The sequence below is a fragment of the Chroicocephalus ridibundus genome, chromosome 6 (assembly GCF_963924245.1).
Source record: "Chroicocephalus ridibundus chromosome 6, bChrRid1.1, whole genome shotgun sequence".
Taxonomy (NCBI): Eukaryota; Metazoa; Chordata; class Aves; order Charadriiformes; family Laridae; genus Chroicocephalus; species Chroicocephalus ridibundus.
Genome location: NC_086289.1, coordinates 45,071,055 through 45,089,189, shown reverse-complemented (window position 1 = coordinate 45,089,189; position 18,135 = coordinate 45,071,055). Strand labels below are relative to the sequence as shown.

The window sequence follows — 18,135 nt, the reverse complement described above, 5'->3', positions numbered from 1 at the left end:
GGTTCAGGATATATTCGGACATGGATCAGAGTGGGCTGTAACACATTTTGGGGTAGTGTCACTATGTGCTTATGTTATTCCCTGGCTCTACAACTGGCTGCCACCAGAAACACCTGGCTGGGTTGATGTTGTCTGGCCATTCCCATTTTCTGGTGCAGATGTGGTGCTTGTGTTTTCTCTCTGAAACCAGGATCATGCGGCTGTGCCTGCTCTGCGCACCTGCCCATACTGATAAAAACATATAATCAGAATGAGATAATTCTCCCTAAGACATTAGTTTTAGCTCAAGGATGAATTCGGGGCAGCCTGGGCCCCTTAGCTCAAGGATGAATTTGGGCCAGCTTTAGGGAACACCAGGGCAGAGGATCATACGCGACCCTGTGCTTTCCAAACACAGTGAGACCTTGCCCGAGAAACACCTGAGAGAAGAGGAAACCAGGCTGCTCACCTGCAAGTCCTGGCAAGTGTTAAAGCTTGTTTTTGCCAGAAAAGGAAACAGGTATCGTTTACTACCCACAGAGCACAACTCTCTGCTGAGTAGGGGGGTGAGGCTGCCGGTCTGACTAACAACACCCAAAGGAGTGACGTGACCAAGGTGTTAAGCATTTGCTCAGTGCAGCAAGGACTGTTGCACATGAGGACAATCTCTATGAACAATTAGAGGAGTCTGTCTCCCTGCAGACTAAAACATCCCAGTTTGATGTCAGTAGCTGCCTACAGACATGCCTCTTCTCACTTGATCCTGCTTTTGTAATGGGCAAAAAACGAAGACTCACGTGTTTACTTAAGAACAGGCCAGTCACTAAGGACTGTCAGTACTGGAGCACCTTTAGCCTAGACAATACAAGGGAGATTGCAACATTTTGGATAAACCCAGGTCTTTCAGCCGAGATAAATGACCTGAAGGAATGGTATTTCCCCAAAAGTCAGGTAGAAAAAATAGGTGAAAATAGAGTGAAAACTCTTTGTGACTTCCAGTGAAAAAAAAAATCTCAGGCAGAGGAGGAAAGGCTGTGATTATTGAGTAAAAAGAGGATTTATTTTGACTGTTGAACCGGTGCAGAAAATCATCTAAAGAAAAGAAATAAGAGTCTCAAAGAAAAGAAATAACGTCTCAAAGAAAGGAAGGAAGTCCAGAAGAGGAGACTGTGCTCTTAGGGATGCTGCAAATTCCAGAGCACTGAGAACACCGATGAGTGATGAAGGGGAAAAGCAGAGTTTCAGTGTTTATCTTGCTCTGTAAATTCCTCGTGATGTCCACAGAAAGAGTTGCTGGGTTTTGAAATCTTTCGTGAAACATGAGTAGAAGTATCAACTTCAAACTGTCCCTGGAAAGCAAAGTATAAATCGGGTGTTCACGAAGGTGGGACTCTGTGCACAAGGTGTTTATACGGGTTGTCAGGGGTGTTCAATGGTCACAGAGACACGAGCGACTTGACTCCAAGCTCTCACTTCCTCAAAGCAAGATGCACGCATTGAACTTGTGCCTAGAAAGTGTGCACAAAGGCACAGGGAAGAGCCTGTGCTGCAGCCTACGTGGACCGTGGGAGGTCCAAGGGGACGTGAGCGTATCTGAGCATTGCCCTTCATCGTCTTTGTCTGACCCAAGGCCACTCTGTCATGCATTCACCCAGTAACACTGCCCAGCACAGCACCCATCAGGGACAGAGGAGCAATGGGACAGCTATACAGCCCCTCAGGAACACAGCACCCATCTCCAGGCAGCTGTAGACTGTAGTCCCACAGCATCCCTCACAGAATAAGGCTGTCTTCAGTCTAAACTCCGTGGCCTTCTGGAAGGGGAAGAAACTGAGGACACATGGTGTCCTACTGTATGTCCAAGCCGTCAGATTCACACTACTGATGGATTTGGCACAAATTGGCTCAAAGGTGCCACCAGGACACACACTAAGGCCAGCTTTTCCCAAGTACAGGGTGGGCACGGATTGCAGTCCTTCCAAGAGCCAGCAGCATGGTCAGAGTGCTATATCATACAGCACATGCCTGCTACGTGTGTCTCCTCAAGACCACTCTTGATGTCCCTTCCAGTGCAAGTGCGATTGGATGGTTGCCACCCAGGACTCCTCCCTGTACTTTCCTAGAAGGTTCAGTAGAAAGCCCAAGTCCTTCCCACACAAACCAGCTCTGTTCCCTCTCCTGGCTGCTTGGAGCCTGTAGCCAAACGATCTAAACCTGCTAAAGGTGTCTTTGAAACTCGTACGCCTGTCCAGAGCTGACCTCACACTGCAGGAGTCAGTGAGGAGCTACCTGATCTGTCTGGGGGGTGGCAGGAGGGTCAGGAGAGGGGTGAGTCACTTCAGCACCCTAAAACACCTGGGAAGACTGCATATTCCTTTGCAGACGGACATTATCAGACTGATATGACTACCCAGACATCAATGATCAAATCCAGACACTCCTAACCCTGCTCTCCTCAGGTTCACGTGGGTTTCTACCCTGACTCTTCATCAGGCAAGGAATCGTTCCTCCAGGGACCAGCTCCAACAGCCGGCACCATCCTGGCTTCCCTACTCCCTGTAGCAGTGTTCTTGATGAACACGCGGAGACATTCATCTACTTTGTTATCTCTGCATTGCCAAAGAAAACGTTGCTGCTTTCCTCTTCTTCACTCCCAGAGCTATAAAACCGGGGTCCGCAGAGACCCAGGAAAACACACCATTTCTTCAGCTGGAGATTCACAGCCACCTAATTCCTCCACGAGCGGAAAAGGACACGACTGGAAAAGTTTGCTACCAGGTAACTAGGGTGGATTTCGTCACACCGGCGCTGGTGGCCGGACGTTGGGGACCGGCAGCTGCAAGTGTTTTCAGAGCAAACCAGCCCTGCTTTGTCTCTGCCCGGTGTGGTGAGATTGCAGTTGCTTTTCTCCCCTTTGACCCCCCCGCCTCCCCCGGCATTGCACAGGACTGGTCAGGTAATCACGCGTCTGTTTGTTTGTCTATTTGCAAATCTCAGGAAGCAGCTCCAGCAAAATCTCCGAAGTCATCAGAATGCAGCAAAACCACAGTGTCAAAACAATACAGCCCCATCCCTACCTCCAGCAGGACGTTTATCAGTAATTATCACCTGTTTATCTCAGAGCCTGGGATTACGGCAGGGCCAGGCTGAACGTCCCCTCCATCCAGGCCGTGGTGAAGGCAGGTGACACCACCCAGACCATGCCTTGGGCTCCCCGGGCCCTCTGAAGGAGACACTATTTCCTCACTCCACCTGTTCTGAGTCCAGATCTGTCAATATTCAAATATTCACGTAGGAGAAAGGGAAACTATAGTAACTGGACAAATACACGCCAAAGAAAGGACACTCCTTCCTGGTCTGTAATCCCCATGTTCAATTAACCTTAGTAAATCTCTGAAGCATTCAAAAATCGAAATTTCTCCTTTAAGAGAGACGCAGTAATGAAAAGATGTACAGCACATCATCCTTATTAAAATGGCAGATTCAAAAGTTTGGATTTAGGGTTCTGGCAGCATTTGTACACGGATGATGAGTGTTTGCTCAGCTGCCTCCTTGAAAGCCCTTTAAAATCATAGTACTGATAATTTCCATGATTTTTCTATTGCTTCCTCTGCAGCAACTTATTCCCGCATGTGCGGGGAGCTGGGCAGTGAGTCTACAGCGTGGGAAATGCTCCTCTGCCCTTGCCTTGCAGTGGTGGCACTGGGGCAGGCTGGAAAGGTGGGTCACACAGCCACCACCAGCAGGACCGGTGGTACTGGCCCAGACCCATCTCCATCTTTCCCATCCGATGTGGTGGCTCAGGGAAGGTGTCTTCACCGAAAAGGGAAGTTTATAGCTCCGGCTGTTGAAGCACAGCAACAGGTAGCAAGACCCAAGGATGGTGAGTGTGGGTTCATGCTCTCAGGGCCCCCAGCTCTAGAAGTGGGGGGAGGGGAGACCAGCGAGCACAACCAGGGCACCCTTTGGAGGTGCCAAAACCTCCAAGGGTGCCAAAGCATCCCCTGGCACGCCCCGTGGGGGACAGAAGGGACGGTCCCACCACCCGTTTCTCCAGAGGCGGTGAGGGGCAGGGTGGCCCCAGGGGATGTGGGTCGGGGCGAAACCTTGAAGGAGGGGGTCACGCCCCGGGAAGGGCGGAGGGGCATTTTGCTGCTACCCTCACCCCGGGGGGTGTCGACATCCCCCGCGACGCTGCGCTTCAGGGAGGCAGCAGCCAGGGCGGCTCCACCGCGGGGGCGGGGGGCGAGGGGCCGCTTCCCACCGCGGAAAACCCCGCGGGGCGGGGCGGGGCGGGGGGGCAGGGCCGCCAGGGGGCGCCTTTTGCGCGGCTTTAAAAAGGTGCGCGGGGCGGCGCGCGGGCGGCAGTGCGGTGCGCGGAGCCGGGCGCAGTCTCTCGTTTTTCCTCGCAGCGACACTCCGCCGGCGCGGAGCAGCCGCTTCCCTGCGCTCCCCCTCCCCGGCCCGGCTCCGCGCAGACATGGCCAGCGGGGGGCTGCAACTCTTGGGCTTCGTGCTGGCCTTCCTGGGCTGGATCGGCATCATCATCAGCACCGCCATGCCCCAGTGGAAGATGGCATCCTACGCGGGGGACAACATCGTCACGGCCCAAGCGCTCTACGAGGGGCTGTGGATGTCGTGCGCCATGCAGAGCACGGGGCAGATCCAGTGCAAGGTGTACGACTCGCTGCTCAAGCTGGAAAGTAAGTCGGGGCTGGGGGGTGCGTGTGTTGCGGTGCTCGTCTAGTTGTGGCAGGGGGTGTCCGTCCCGGCGGGATCATCCCCTCCGCCCCAGTGCCTCTGATCGGAGCTGAGGGTACCGGTCCCGTAGGGTCATTACCCCCGTGCCGGTCGTGTCGGGGGTCGGGCTGAAGTGCTGGGGCTAGGGGTGCCAGTCCTGTTCCCCCCGCAGTGCCTGTCCCGCTGGGGTTGCCGGTGCCGTCGGATCTCAAGGTCTCTGTCCCGTTAGAGTTAAGCCGCCCGTCCGTTGGGATTGAAGGTGCAGGGCTCGGGGACCGATCGTCCCGTCGGGGCTCAGATGGGTGTCTGTTGGGGTTCTCCCGGCGGCGCTCCCCACCGGGGCTGAGGGTGACTCTCCCCACTTCGGGGCGGACGGGGCTCTGCGGCGCCCGCTGCAGCGCATCCCGCAGCGGTACGGCCTCCCCGGGCGGGGGGCACTCTGCCAGGTCCCCCTAAAAAACTGTCCCGGGAGGGGAAGGGTCAGATCCTCCACGTGTGTTCGGGAAAGCGGCGCGATTGCGAACAAGAACTTTTGGCTGTAGAAGTTGAGACAGGGACCGCCTTCGTTTGGGCACGGCTCAGCAGGAGCCCGGTTCATCGGCGGTGCTGGAGCGGTCTTTTCCAGCACGGAGCCTTTTCTTTCTGCGTTTGACTGTTTTGGTCTTTTGTTCTCTGGGAAAGTCGCTGCTACACCCTTGGGGCCTTTTAGGCAAAGGGCTGGCAGGTGAGCTGGACTCTAGCCCAGGTAGCGCTGCCTGTAGTTTTTTAGGCAGACCAGTATCTCAAGGTAACGTCTAGGTCTCTTATCTTGTCCTGGGACGGCGAAGCCATCTCATGCATGCAGGCACTGCAGCCTGGCTTGCTGGGGTGTCACTCGGGATGGTCACACCGAGCTGGAGGAGCGCTGGTTCTACAGCGCTGGAGCGTGTAACTTTTGCTGACACCGAAAGGGGTTAAAATCATCCTTTCTCAATATCCCTCCCCTCATCCCGAGTCCAGTAGTGTCCTGCAACACCTTCATTCCTTTCCCTCCCTAATTAATAAAATAATAATTACCGTCTTGGTCACCTTCTCTTTCCCAAAGGAATGGGCTGGCAGTTTCACGTAAACCGGGGACCGTGGGGAGTATCCCCAAGTTAGCTTGCCACCAACCCCTTCCTGTGTGTCACCTAGTGAAGCCGGACACCCCGGGCCCCACCTTCATTGCTAGCCCACATCAATCACTCCCTTGCCCCGAACACCCCTGGGTCCTGCAGCTGGCAGAGGTGCAAATTACTCCCTTCAGGAGTGCGGTGCACCCACTTAGCACTAAGAGGGTGCAGGGCTGTAGGTAATCAGGGCTGGGCTGAGCACACAGTCCGGGGTGGTTTGTGTAGTAATTATGTATAAGCTCAGCTTCAAGCCTCTTATCTCGCACTGGGGGTGGGGGGCGAAGATGCCAGCAGGGCTGAGGAATCTCCAGCCACCCCCTCGATGAGTTGCGAAAGGTAAACTTGCCTCGGGGGCTGTGTGGCTGCAGCCCATTGTGCTGTAAATGAGACCTGCCTGCAGAATCAAGATGCGGAGCCTTGGCTTGAACAGACTCCTAAAAACCTGCCCGAGGACCTCCAGACCTGCCCCATTCATGGCTGAGAGCTGAAAACCAGCTTCTCCCTTCACCTTTGTCCTGCAAACAATAAGGGCTTTTCTCTTCCAGGGCTACGGGGGAGGGAGGTGTGAGGTGCCAGGGACCGGGCTGAGCCTTCTGTCCTCTTACAGAGCCCCTGGCCCTGCAGGGCACGCTTGCCTGAAAATTCCTAGGAAGCCCAAGAAATATGGAAATCGCGGGGGATGTTTTCCTCGCTGGGAAAGTCAATGAGAGCTGGCTAAAGGACTCCTTATTCTTTTGTACTCCGGCTTGCTTAGGTTGTGCCCTCCCGGCTTGAATGCAGATCATGCTTGGGGACATACACCTTATCTGCTGTTTTCCCCGCCTGGTCTCCCTTCAAAGCCTTAAAGCCACATAGGCTTGGGCCGATTTGGGTGGAGGTGTGAAAAACACCCATTTACACCCAATTCAACAGCCACACCCTGGGACAGGTGCAGCTGCGCAGTAAGGAGCTCCCTGACTGCATTCATTTATGGCACGGTGAAGGTGGTAGAGCTATGTGGGCAGAGAAACTTCTCCTGCCTGGCCATGTTTTCCTGCCAGAGCGTCACATGCCCCGAATGCTGTGAGCCACATGTCAGAGCCTCATGCACTGATGGGAGAGGCTCAGATCTGTAATTACTTTGTTCCCATAGAAAGGACTGAGCCTCCTTGCACCTACAGTAATCCGTGGCTGTGGGAATGCTGGAACGCTTTGCCAGCAAGCTTGTATCTGGTAGCTCTTGCCGTTCCCCTAGATGTGTCAGTGTTTGGCTGCTTGGACTGATGCTGCATGTCAGGGACGGGGTTGGCACAAGTTGATAAGCACCGTTGGCCAACTGAGGGGCCTCCAGCTTCCCGTGTGGCCACACTGCTGGAGTGTACCCATGCTGGCACTTCTCCCGCAGCTGCGTTCAGCTGAGGGCTTATGTCAGTGCTCCTATTCAGGCAATAAAAGGCTGCGTTTTGCTGGCTTACGTGAAAAGCAGTGCGTGGACACATGCAGACATAGAGGCAACAAAAGCCACCCTTGCAACAAGGCTTTGTTGCACAGCCTCAGCATTGTTCTTGTAGCACTCCAGCATCGTCCATGGAGCTTAGCTGAGCTTTGTGCTCCTCCGGGGTCTCAGGGGGATGGTCTCAGACAGGTGGGAGAAGGGCTTCTGGTACCTTTCTCTGGAAGCTTTCCGATCCATCTAACTGCGCTCTCCTGCTCAGAGCAGGGGTTGTTCTAGGTCCTGTCTAGGCTGTTTTAGCTGAAGATACTCATTGCCCTGTTTGGTTTTGCTGGAAGAGATTCTGTGCTTGAGACAAGCTGAGACTCATCTAGCACTTCATCACCAAACCTAGTACATCCTCAATGAGCCTTTGTGCCCTAGCCCAGAAAATAAACAAGGGTTTGGATGCCCTCTGGGTCAAACAGCATCACTGAAATGTGAAATCTTCCCTCCTACATCTTTACTACCCTGGCTGAGCCTGTTCCAGGAGCTGGGGAAGGGGATGGGTGGGGGGAAGGAAGGGTTCATGCTCAGGTTACTGCTGCTCTGTCGCGATGGTAGGGGAGTTGGGAGGGTGGCCCAGGGAGGGACAAAGCTATAGCACGAGGTACAAATGTGTCCAAATAGGTCTGGAGCAAGCAGGTAGAACCTGCTGGTATCTGTGCTTTCATGTGGGTTAAGGGTTAATTTGCTCCCGTGTTTCTCAATCCCTGTTCCTTCCTCATGAAAAATCATGATCGAGTGATAAAACAGTCTCACTTGTGCATTGCTTTGAGAAGGTAGAGGGTTACTTGGAATGCCACCGAGGCTGTTCCTGTGCGGTGCCGTGTTGTGTGTCTGCAAGAGGGGATGGGAGTCTGTTGCAATCACCTGGCTTTATTGCTCTACAAGCAGCTTCTAAGCAGCTTTAGTAGCTAGCGTTACTATGTGTTACTAAATCTCTTGGTGAGAAAATTTCCAGGCTTTGTGGGAAAACAGGCTGCCCAGGTCTCCTCTGACCAGGAACCTGGAACTGGTGGTACTGCGTGTTGCCTGTCTCACCGGCAAGCTTTCCCTGTTGAGTGACTGACTGGGGGAGGGCATTGAACCTTATTTACTTTGGGGTAGGCAGAGTACAAGGCCACTGTCACCTACTAAACTTGCCTCTTTTGCACTGGACATGCAGTGAAGACTTCCCAGCCTCCCCATTTTGGCCTCAGACCCTGTCTGAGTCTACGTGCTGCCCAGACTCCTCTGTGCACCTTGTGGGGAGGTGCTTTGAAGGCTCTGTGCAGTCTTCTAGACTTGTGGGGAGGAGTCCAGACTGGAATATCTGATGGTGGTGGGCGTGTGGGGTCTTTGGAGGGGCTGGTAAGGGGGTCTGAATGCCTCCAAGCCATTAGCAGGCTTTTGTCTCCAGCCAGAGAGACTGCAAAGTGGGAGAGGTGTTTGCTGGCTACTTCTGAAGCTGTTAGTGCTTGCTCAGATCTTCATTCCCTTGCCTGCTGCACAAAAGTAACTTTCACATGCTGTCAGGGCAGAACAGCAGGATCTCAGGTTCTGCTCCTTCAAGGAGATTCAGCTTTCACGAAACCCCAGTGTGAAGGCTTTGAGAGCTGCTGATTTTTCTTGAAGGGGGACGGTGTAACATGTTTCCTACACTACAGGGGTGCTTATAACTCCTGGGGAACTTCCCTTGCAGAGATTAGAGGGAGCTGCGCAGCATCTGTTTCACCTGTATTCTGTCATCACTTGGTTGCATGGAGGCCCATGGGAAGGAAGGAACAAGTCCGCAGTTTAAATACAAACAAGGCAGTCAATGAGCATCCCTATCAGAAAAAAATCTGCACACAGAGCCATTACAGCAATTTTGCATTAGAAACAGGCATTACAAAAATCCCATGGCACTTTCCCAACAGCTTTTCTATAATGTAGATGATATAAACAGAATAAATAAGGAAATGCGATGACAGAAAAATAACCTCAAACATATGCTGTCAAAGCCCTTTTTTTATAACTAAGCAGTTGCCAGCAATTACTTCTGTGTCAGGTAATGATAGTTGTGGGAAGGAAAGTCTTACATAGGCTTCAGATAAACTGCATTGTGTAGTTTGTGTCCAAACCCACTAACAATAAGTTAGAGCTGTTTGTTGGTGTGTTTTAAGAAAAAGTGGGTTTCGTGATGTGAAGCAGGTGTGAGCTGCGAAGTAAGTTTTGCGGAATTAACACAGTATTTCATGGCTTGCAGATTCACATTTGTTATTAACCATTCTCGGTAGCTTTAAGGCTCTGTTCTTCAGTACTTGCTGCTCTCTTGGTATAGGCTATTCAGACAAGGTCTCTTGTTGCTAACCAGCAATAAAAAGGTTTGGCTTCCGAGTCAATAGTGGTTTATATTGACAAAATACTGTTGACACCTGACAGCTGTTTTTGGGTGCCAGGCCAGTTTGTCTTGCCTTGTACAGGACTGTTTGTTTGGGGTTTTTTTCCCCCCAAGGGCTCCTGAGACTGCCTGGGCTTCCCAGCGTCTGTGGTGTATTCCCATGAGAGGCTACGAGCCCTGTTCCGGTTGGGGAGACAGTTGCAGCGGCAAGGAGTGTGGGGGAAATCCTGTTTCTCTCTAATACAATAAAAGCTGTAAAGTTAAATTGCTGTAGAGTACTTCTGCTTGTCAGTAGCCAGTCCTGTTTAGCAGGTTAAGGCAATGCTGTACTTATATCACTTGGGATTTTTTTTTAAAGCACCTGGAAAGGCCCATGTGAACAACAGAACCAATATTAAACTAGCTTTCTCAGCCTCTGGATGTGTGTCTTCCATTGACAATGTGGTTGTTAATGTGTACATAATAATTCATAGCTTGTATGATGATTAACTGCATGCAGTCAATGCACTGCACACATTGCAAAAGTGGTAGGAAGACAAAAGCCCTGTCTCCCAGCGTGTGCTATGAGCCCAGAGCGGCCAGGCTGGGCGGAGGGGAGCATGGTTGGCCAATACACTCATGTCACATTAAAACTTCTTGGTATAAAGGGACAGTCTGTTCTGCAAATGCTCCAACCTGTTTTTCTGTCCTACTGCAAGTTTCTGAAATGCCTCTGTCCTCTTATGCCATGGAGCCATGGATAAAGGAGGGGTGAGGACATTGGGATGCTGAAAACGTGTGGCCCTGGGAGATGCTCACAATGATGCTTTTTGTTTGGCTGCTTCTGCAAAGCTGTTGTGGTGTGCATCCACTTAATACTTGTACATCTTGAGATTTTAGCAGGTTTCACAGCTAGATCTTCTGAGTTCATACAAACTTTTTCGAGCATCTCCCTGTGTTTGTCCCTTAGTACTTACTGTGTTTGAAGGTGAGAGGTTTCTTCCCACCCTTACATAACTAGTTTTCTAGTTGTTTGAGCTATAACGCTCCCTATTTTCAGCTTCATGGAAGAACTCTTTCAAAACCCTCTCCTATAGAGTGCTCCTGTAAAGTGCTGCTTCTGTAGCAAGACTAAGCCCAACTTACTGTAGAGTTGATGAAATGGATTTGGTACCTCTGCAGAAAATTTCCTTTCCCAGGCCAAGTATGAACTGGTGTGTTCAGCCATTGAACGCATGGCCAGAGCTGCTGCCTGGAGTTTAGCTTTAAATGCGCAGCAGCTGAATTGGTTGTCTGGGTGGTAACCTGTCAGCTGAAGTCTTTCTGAATATTGGCATCACTCCTGTAAGCTAGAAAATATGTTTGGTGTAATCTCTGACACTGGAGATAAATACATTAAAGGTGCTTGGATACTGCTGTTGTGATTATCTTAGTGATAAATGATTTTGTAAGTGGGTTTCTGCATTCAATGCAACAGATGGGTTTTGATTAACACCTGGGTGCTGCGGAGCTGTCACCCTTCCCCTTTAAAGGAAGGGAGACATGACATTTAGCCAAGATGACTGTGGGATTTTTCCCAAGAAAGCCAAGCCTCCTCTTACAAAAGTGTGTCACTTCCTATTGCTCTGAATATTACGGTTTCTATTGTATTGCTTTTAACTGGTTTCATAATCTATTTATAGAACAATAAGGCTGTGTGTGTGGAGGCAGTTCCAGATCTGTTCTAAAGCAGAACTGGAGCCCCATAGCCCGCTGCTGGTGTAGGTCACGAGAATTTCCTGCAGGAGCAGTGCCATGGGGGAAAGTGTAGTAAAGAAGCTGCAGAGGACAGGTGTGTGGCCCTGCGACCTCCTGGCCAGTGTCCCATTTCAACTCCTGTCTGTCTCTCCATCCAGCCAAAGAGCCCGTTGCTACGGCAGAGGCTCCGATGGGTTCACCATACCAGTGCCGAGTGCTGACTGATGAGTTTGCAGGTGCTCGGCTGTAGGTTTCAATCTTGTAGTTGTCCAAGCTTGAAGTGCTTTGCAGAGCTCTAGCAGAATTCAGTCAGTGTGCTTTCTGAGGGGTGAGCTCCAGACTTGGGAACAGATTCTGGTGATACTTTTTGCTAAAACCGTACGTGTGTGGCTGCTAGATAACCTGTGTGTCAGGGGATGCTTTTGCCTTGGTTACAGCATGCTCCTGGGAGCTTGTTCCTGTGATTAACCAGCCCCATTTGTTCCCACATCTTAACAGGGCTGTATATTAAAATCCATGCTGTTCAAACAAACCTGATTTGCCAGGCAATAAAATAAAGCTCAGGCTCTTATTTCACTGCTCTTCAGGTGTTTTGTCACCTGAGGTTTTTTTAGTAATGAGTTAATTTTCAGTAATGATGTTGCTTTTCTCCTTTGGTATCAAGAAAATCTGAATTCAGTAGCTCGTGTGTCTATGCCTTCAGATGTGCCAATATAAAAACAAATCTTGGATAATATACATTGAGCCTGTCTGCTGAGAACTCAGGCGGATGCAACCCTTGCCTATGGGAGGCATCACCCCGTGCTCCAATTCTTCAAAAGCACAAGAGGCTCTTAAAATATTAAAATATTTGAATATCTTTGAGTCCAATAAGCTAAATATTTAAGGTAGAAAAAACAACCTATTTTTCCCTTGGCTGGGAAAATCCTGTTTCTGTTGTAATTGTTCTTTTTGTACCCTCTGGGAGCCAAAATGAGGATTTAGCACAAAAATTATCTAAATCGCCACTGATGTATTCATGTAAAAAACAGGTTTTGGAGGTGTTGAGCAACAAAGGGGCCTTGCTCTCTGCTGTGGGACTATTCATATGTATGTCACTATTCATATGAAAACATGTGCCTAAATGCTTTGTCAAGGTAGAGCCTAAATCTGAATACTTCTTTTGATAAACAGATATGCCCTTCCAATTGGGATTCAAACGACCAGGGAACAAAAGATGTCTGAGGGCAATTCCCAGGTCATTTCCTGCAAAAAGCTGCATGCCCTTGTTTGCCATGCATTTAGGCTGAGTGTCCTCTGATCCTGATTCATGGCAGTCTCTGGGAGCTTAAAGCCAAAAAGGAACGTCTGCTTGTTTGTATCCCGTGTAAGAGTATTTTGAAATGTAATTACTGAGCCCAGTATTTTGAATTTCTATTTGTATCTTGAGTTTTCTTTGTGGTAACTCAAATCCTAATGTCTTGTAGGCAGTCTGCAGGCCACTCGGGCTTTGATGGTGGCTGCCATACTCCTGGGCCTTGTTGCTGTGTTTGTTGCTGTGACCGGCATGAAATGCATGAAGTGCATGGAAGATGACCAGGTGAAGAAGATGCGGATGGCTGTCTTTGGTGGGGTGATCTTCATCATTGCAGGTTGGTAACATACAGATGGGTTTAATGCTAACTGTGCCGTTTCCTAAATGGGATTTATCCTGCATAGGATGTGAGAGGATGGGGAGGGTTTGCTGTCATTGCTCCAAGAGCATTTTGGGCTAGGAATTCCTTAGTGGACTTTGGCACAGTAGCTGCTAGCTATCAGAGGCATCCAATAGGTCTCTTGGCACTAGCATTATGTTTTCTATATGGACTGCATGCCTTCAGTCTCTTGGCAGAGCTGAGTTTGATCCATGAAAGTCTGTCAGCAGTTCTGCCTTTCATAGAATCACAGAATGTTTTGGGTTGGAAGGGACCTTGAAGATCATCTAGTTCCACCCCTCCTGCCATGGGCAGGGACACCTACTAGACCAGGCTGCTTAAAGCCTCATCCAGCCTGGCCTCGAACACTTCCAGGGATGGGGCATTGACATGTTCCCTGGGCAACGTGCTCCAGTGCCTCAGTACCCTTACAGTAAAGAATTTTTTCCTGATATCCAATCTAAATCTACCCTCTTGAGGGTAGATTTGATAGACTTGAGGCCATTACCCTGTGTCCTATCATAACACTCCCTGATCAAGAGTCCCTCCCCATCCTTCCTGTAGGCCCCCTCTAGGCACTGGAAGGGGCTCTAAGGTCTCCCCAAAGCCTTCTCTTCTCCAGGCTGAACAACCCCAACTCTCTCAGCCTGTCCTCATAGCAGAGGTGCTCCAGCCCTCTGATCATCATTTCTTAATTCTCTCCCGACCAGCACTAAGTAACTGCTCAGAAGTTCCCAGGGTAGCAGCAGCTCAGCATCACTCCAGATGCTGGTTCTGCTACACACTTATTTTTGCAGTGATTTTGTTAATTGTTTTTTCTTAAGTCATGACACTGTTCCCTTCATATGCAGGTTTGGCAGCACTGGTGGCCACGTCGTGGTACGGCAACAGAGTGGCTCGGGCCTTTTATGATCCTTTCACCCCAGTCAACACCAGGTACTGACCCAGTTGGTATAATGCTATAGTATAGCATGACAGTTGCTCACAGGGCTTAGCTTTGAGTAGCAGTGGCTCAAAACAAAGAAGGGAATTTCCTGAGCTAGTTGGGTTGGCTCCAAACTGCAGGAAGAGCATTAGGACCAGATCTCATCATCCATGTGGCTCGTAAGTCTTGGCTTTGTTTTAAGGCATCATCACTGCCAGAGACCTAAATGATGTGAATTCTCAGACTTTCCGCCACTAAATGCTTGTGGCCTGGTTTGCAGATAGCTCGGCCCTGCTGCAGTGAGCTGAAAGGTTGGACTAACCCAGTGTACAAAGCTCTGGGCTTTGAGGGTCATCTGTAGTGTTCATTTTCTTTCTTCTTTCTCTTGCAGATTTGAATTTGGGTCAGCTCTCTTCATAGGCTGGGCGGCTGCTTCTCTGGCCATTCTCGGGGGGGCCTTCCTCTGCTGCTCCTGTCCACGGAGAGAAACTTCCTATCCACCCACCCGAGGCTATCCCAAAAATGCCCCCTCCACAGGGAAGGATTATGTATAATGAACCAAAGAAGAGGAGCCACCAGCACTGGTAGTGGAAGCATTTTGGAGAGGACACTACAATGCCACTGTCCTGAGCAGAGTTCAGACTCTAGGTTCTGCCTTCCTCTTCTCCCAAAAATGTGTATATTTTTATAATCCTCTTTGCTACTGGACGTAACTTCTCCTTTCTCTCCCAGCCCATGGAGGAAGGCTAGCCTAGGTTCATAGGTATTGCCACTGGAAAGATGAAACCTCCAAGCTTGGGTTAACTTTAGTATTTGGGAGTAAAAGGGAAAAATGATACTGTTTTTTTTTTTTTAGATGGATGTTGGTGCTTTTTAGTTGTTTTTTTTTAAAAAAAAGATGGTAACAATTCAGTCCCATATCCCATTAAGTTAGAGCCCAGTGTGGTGTGTGTAGAAATTAAAGGAACATATATTATATATAAAGTGATGAAACCAATAGCTTAAGGGGAAACATAATTTTTAGGGAAAAGACTTTACATGTAGGAATGTTTTTGAAGAGATCTAAAATGCTCTTGTAATGTCTTCTTGGTGTCATCTTCAGCACCCTCCTTTCTGTGCAGGTTGGCATGGCAAAGGGTCAGACACAATTAAACTGCTGTGACTTAACAAACTGAAATCCATAACTGTCCATGCACATGCCATTGGCCAACAGAAAATGCAGTGTAAGGTGGCTTGGCTTAACTGTCATCATTGTTTTGACAAGACCTTATAAGTTGATTGTGTCTGAGCAAAAGGCTGCATAAATCGTGACTGCAGAGGTCAAAAAGCAGCTGCGGGCTTCCCTGGTGCCAGGGGAGAGCTAAAGGAAAAACGATTGCCTTCTGTTTTCACTGGGTGTCTCTGGTGGGGCTGTTGCTGCTGTTCCGTAGACACCGAGTCGCTGCCAGTGATTGTTTCTCCATGTTTCCACTACAGTACCTAACTGAGCTTGACGCTTCATCCCCCTGCGTGTGTTACAGGCCACTTTTTAACAAACACTCTCCTCTTTCCTTGAGTCTTTCTCATGTGGGCTTAGTTACTGATCTCAGTTTGCCTTATGCAGCTAAATGTGTTAAACCAAACTGAATGCACTGCCGCTCCCTGATGTTTCCCCAAGGATACCTCACACGCTGCCATTTGATCCTGTCTTTTATTTCTTGTAAACACTTTCAGTGATTATATGAAGGCAAATTCCAAGGAAACTGATCCAAAGGTTGTGGCATTTTCTTTTAATCCAAGCTCACCAAAGAGAATGAAACTAGCATTTTAAAGATAAAGCCATCCTTGAATACTAAGTTGTATCTTAAAAAAATAAAATAAATGCAGCTCATCAAATGTTCCCACCCCTTCCTCTGAAACACCCAGTCAGTCACTTGGTGTTTGACTAACACTGGCTGAGGCTGTCTGGAGTTAAGTCTCATAATTCCTAGAAGGATGATACCAGTTCTCCAAAGCTCCACCTGGCTCTTTCTGCAGAAGGAAACTGGTTGCTTCTGACCAGGCTTTATAATTGCGTATGTGTTCAGAGGCATCAGACTTCTTGATTTCCTTCTGTAGACAGGGAGAGCCTCTGGGGCTGAGTGATGTACAACCATGACCGTGGTGGTTTGTGTAAGCTGTGTACCTCTGTTTGACCTGACTCTGCAACATAATTCAAAGTTACTAAAAGAAACCAACCAGAGCATTTGCTTCAGGCTTGAGTTGATGTTGGCCTGCGCTTGGAGCTGGGTCACGTGGCTTCCACTTCTCCATGGGGAATGGCCTGTGCACAGCAGCTGCCTCATGAGACCTTGTCTTAGGAGGTGGAAGCTCAGGTCACATTAAAGAGCTGCTGAAGTCTGTGCTTTTGTATTTGCATTAATGCCGAGCCAGGGAGCAGATGCTTACATTGGGAACTTGTATAAAGTGTTTAAACAATTTCAATAAATGGACTTTTTTAAGGAAAACTCAGATTGCGTTACTTCATTTCTTATTTTTGAGCAGAACTTGGATAGTGTGCATGGAAGGGAAGTGGGGGGGGAGGGCTTGGGCTTTTTTGGGAGCCTGCCTGCCAGCCAGTATGGAGCTTGTTTAGCTGTGTGTATCTACAGCAGACATAGGTGGGGACAGATCTTCTGCAATGAGTCAGGCAGTTGTGGCCTCTGGCAGAAACTCACCCAGTAATCTGCTACGATTGCAGCCCAGGAACCAGAAGGTCTGCTCCTCAGCAAGGCAGGCTGCGCCCTGGGTGGAGCAGGAAGGGGCAGGGGGAAGGCAGATGGCTCCCTTACAGGGGAGTGGGAGCTGCAGGAATGGGGAAGGGATGGGGTGTGGAGCCAAGGCCCTCCCAGGAGAGATGCTCCGTGTTCCAGCAGTGCTTTGCTCTCTGTAGCTTTATCCGGGGTAGGGTACGTGCAGGCAGCGGCTATCTGCATGAGAAACTCTGCCTCCAGAGCAGGAAGAGACCTGCTGATCTATGTGTGTCTCTTAAACTCTTGTGTGCAATTCCTTGACACTTCTTGGTTAACAGGATCATGAAGAGAGGATCCATCTCCCTCTAAAGCCTCTTTGGGAGGGTATTGTACTTCTTCCCAGCTGTCACAATGAGGACAACCAGTCAGGTGTACACTTTTGCAGGCCAGGTAGAGAATGGTTCCAGCTAGGGATGGTCTCTTCTAGCCTGTGCTGATGCATCCCCAGGGTAGCAAGGCTCCATCCCCCTTGCTTCTGCCTGTCCTGGAAACCTTTTTCCGTTCACCCAGAGCTCTTGTGTTCATCCCTTTCATATTTTCAAGTACATCTGATGAGAGGCAAACTTTATTTAAAACATTTTCTTAAGCTTAGTCAAGGAGCTGCCTCCTGTATTTCCCCCCCCTCTCTCTCTCCAAGGGCTGTTTGCTTTTGTAATTACAAACAAAATGAATAGAGCTAATTAGGCCTTGTAAAGCTGGCAGAGCAAAACAGCCAGGCATGTGGCTGGCTGAGTGAGCTTGCAGTGCCTGGAGCAGACTGGTTGCCTGGCATAGTTTGGGGTCTATGGTCATTCTTACTCCAACCTGTCAATTAGTCAAGGATTTCCATTGAGATTAATTTTTTCCCATGTTTTCATGCTTGCTCCCTCTCCAAGGACTTTTTCAAGTTCTACTCTGAAGTTTCCTGGGCAGCAGTAAGGTCCTGGGCAGAAGAACAGGGAAGGAAAGCAATCCCACCTATAAAGTGGTCAGTGGGACTTCTTAGCTGCTGGCAAAAATAGACGACTGTGGGAGACACGGATCTGTGTGTGAGGCTGTCACAGAGGAAGCAGCCAGAGGCTAGCTTGTTTTGTTTGATGTATTTTTAATTTGACAAAATTTACAGCTAAACTTTCATTTGGATAGGGCTTGTGGATTGCCAGCAGGCAGGCTGGAAAGCCAAGGGTGAAGTTTGAGTGTAAATACAATCTCATATGGCTTATGATCCTAACTCCAGTCCAGTGGTGACAGGGCGGCAGCTGCTCCTCTTGCTATCCAGGGATGGGGACAGGAACTTGGAGGGCTGAAGTCCCAAGAGATGACCCCTGGCCCAGTTAGGACATCTCTCCCTTCCTTCACCCTGCT

The 18,135-nt window shown here is 49.6% G+C and overlaps 1 protein-coding gene across 1 annotated transcript; it reads left to right on the top strand.

Annotated features, from left to right (window-relative positions):
• The first annotated feature begins 4,356 nt into the window (after window positions 1–4,356).
• CLDN1 (claudin 1) lies at window positions 4,357–16,506 on the top strand. The gene is made up of 4 exons (XM_063339569.1): window positions 4,357–4,682; window positions 12,889–13,053; window positions 13,947–14,031; window positions 14,412–16,506. The coding sequence occupies exons 1-4, from the start codon at window positions 4,460–4,462 to the stop codon at window positions 14,572–14,574; spliced, it is 636 nt and encodes a 211-aa protein (XP_063195639.1). The 5' UTR covers window positions 4,357–4,459; the 3' UTR covers window positions 14,575–16,506.
• Window positions 16,507–18,135: the final 1,629 nt, after the last annotated feature.

What these genes read in the sequence shown, in the direction of transcription:
- CLDN1 (XM_063339569.1), top strand. Translation starts at nt 4,460, where the DNA reads ATGGCCAGCGGGGGGCTGCAACTCTTGGGCTTCGTGCTGGCCTTCCTG. An exon ending in CTCGCTGCTCAAGCTGGAAA is followed by an intron (nt 4,683 to 12,888) that starts GTAAGTCGGGGC and finishes AATGTCTTGTAG; the next exon opens with GCAGTCTGCAGGCCACTCGG. An exon ending in TTCACCCCAGTCAACACCAG is followed by an intron (nt 14,032 to 14,411) that starts GTACTGACCCAG and finishes TTTCTCTTGCAG; the next exon opens with ATTTGAATTTGGGTCAGCTC.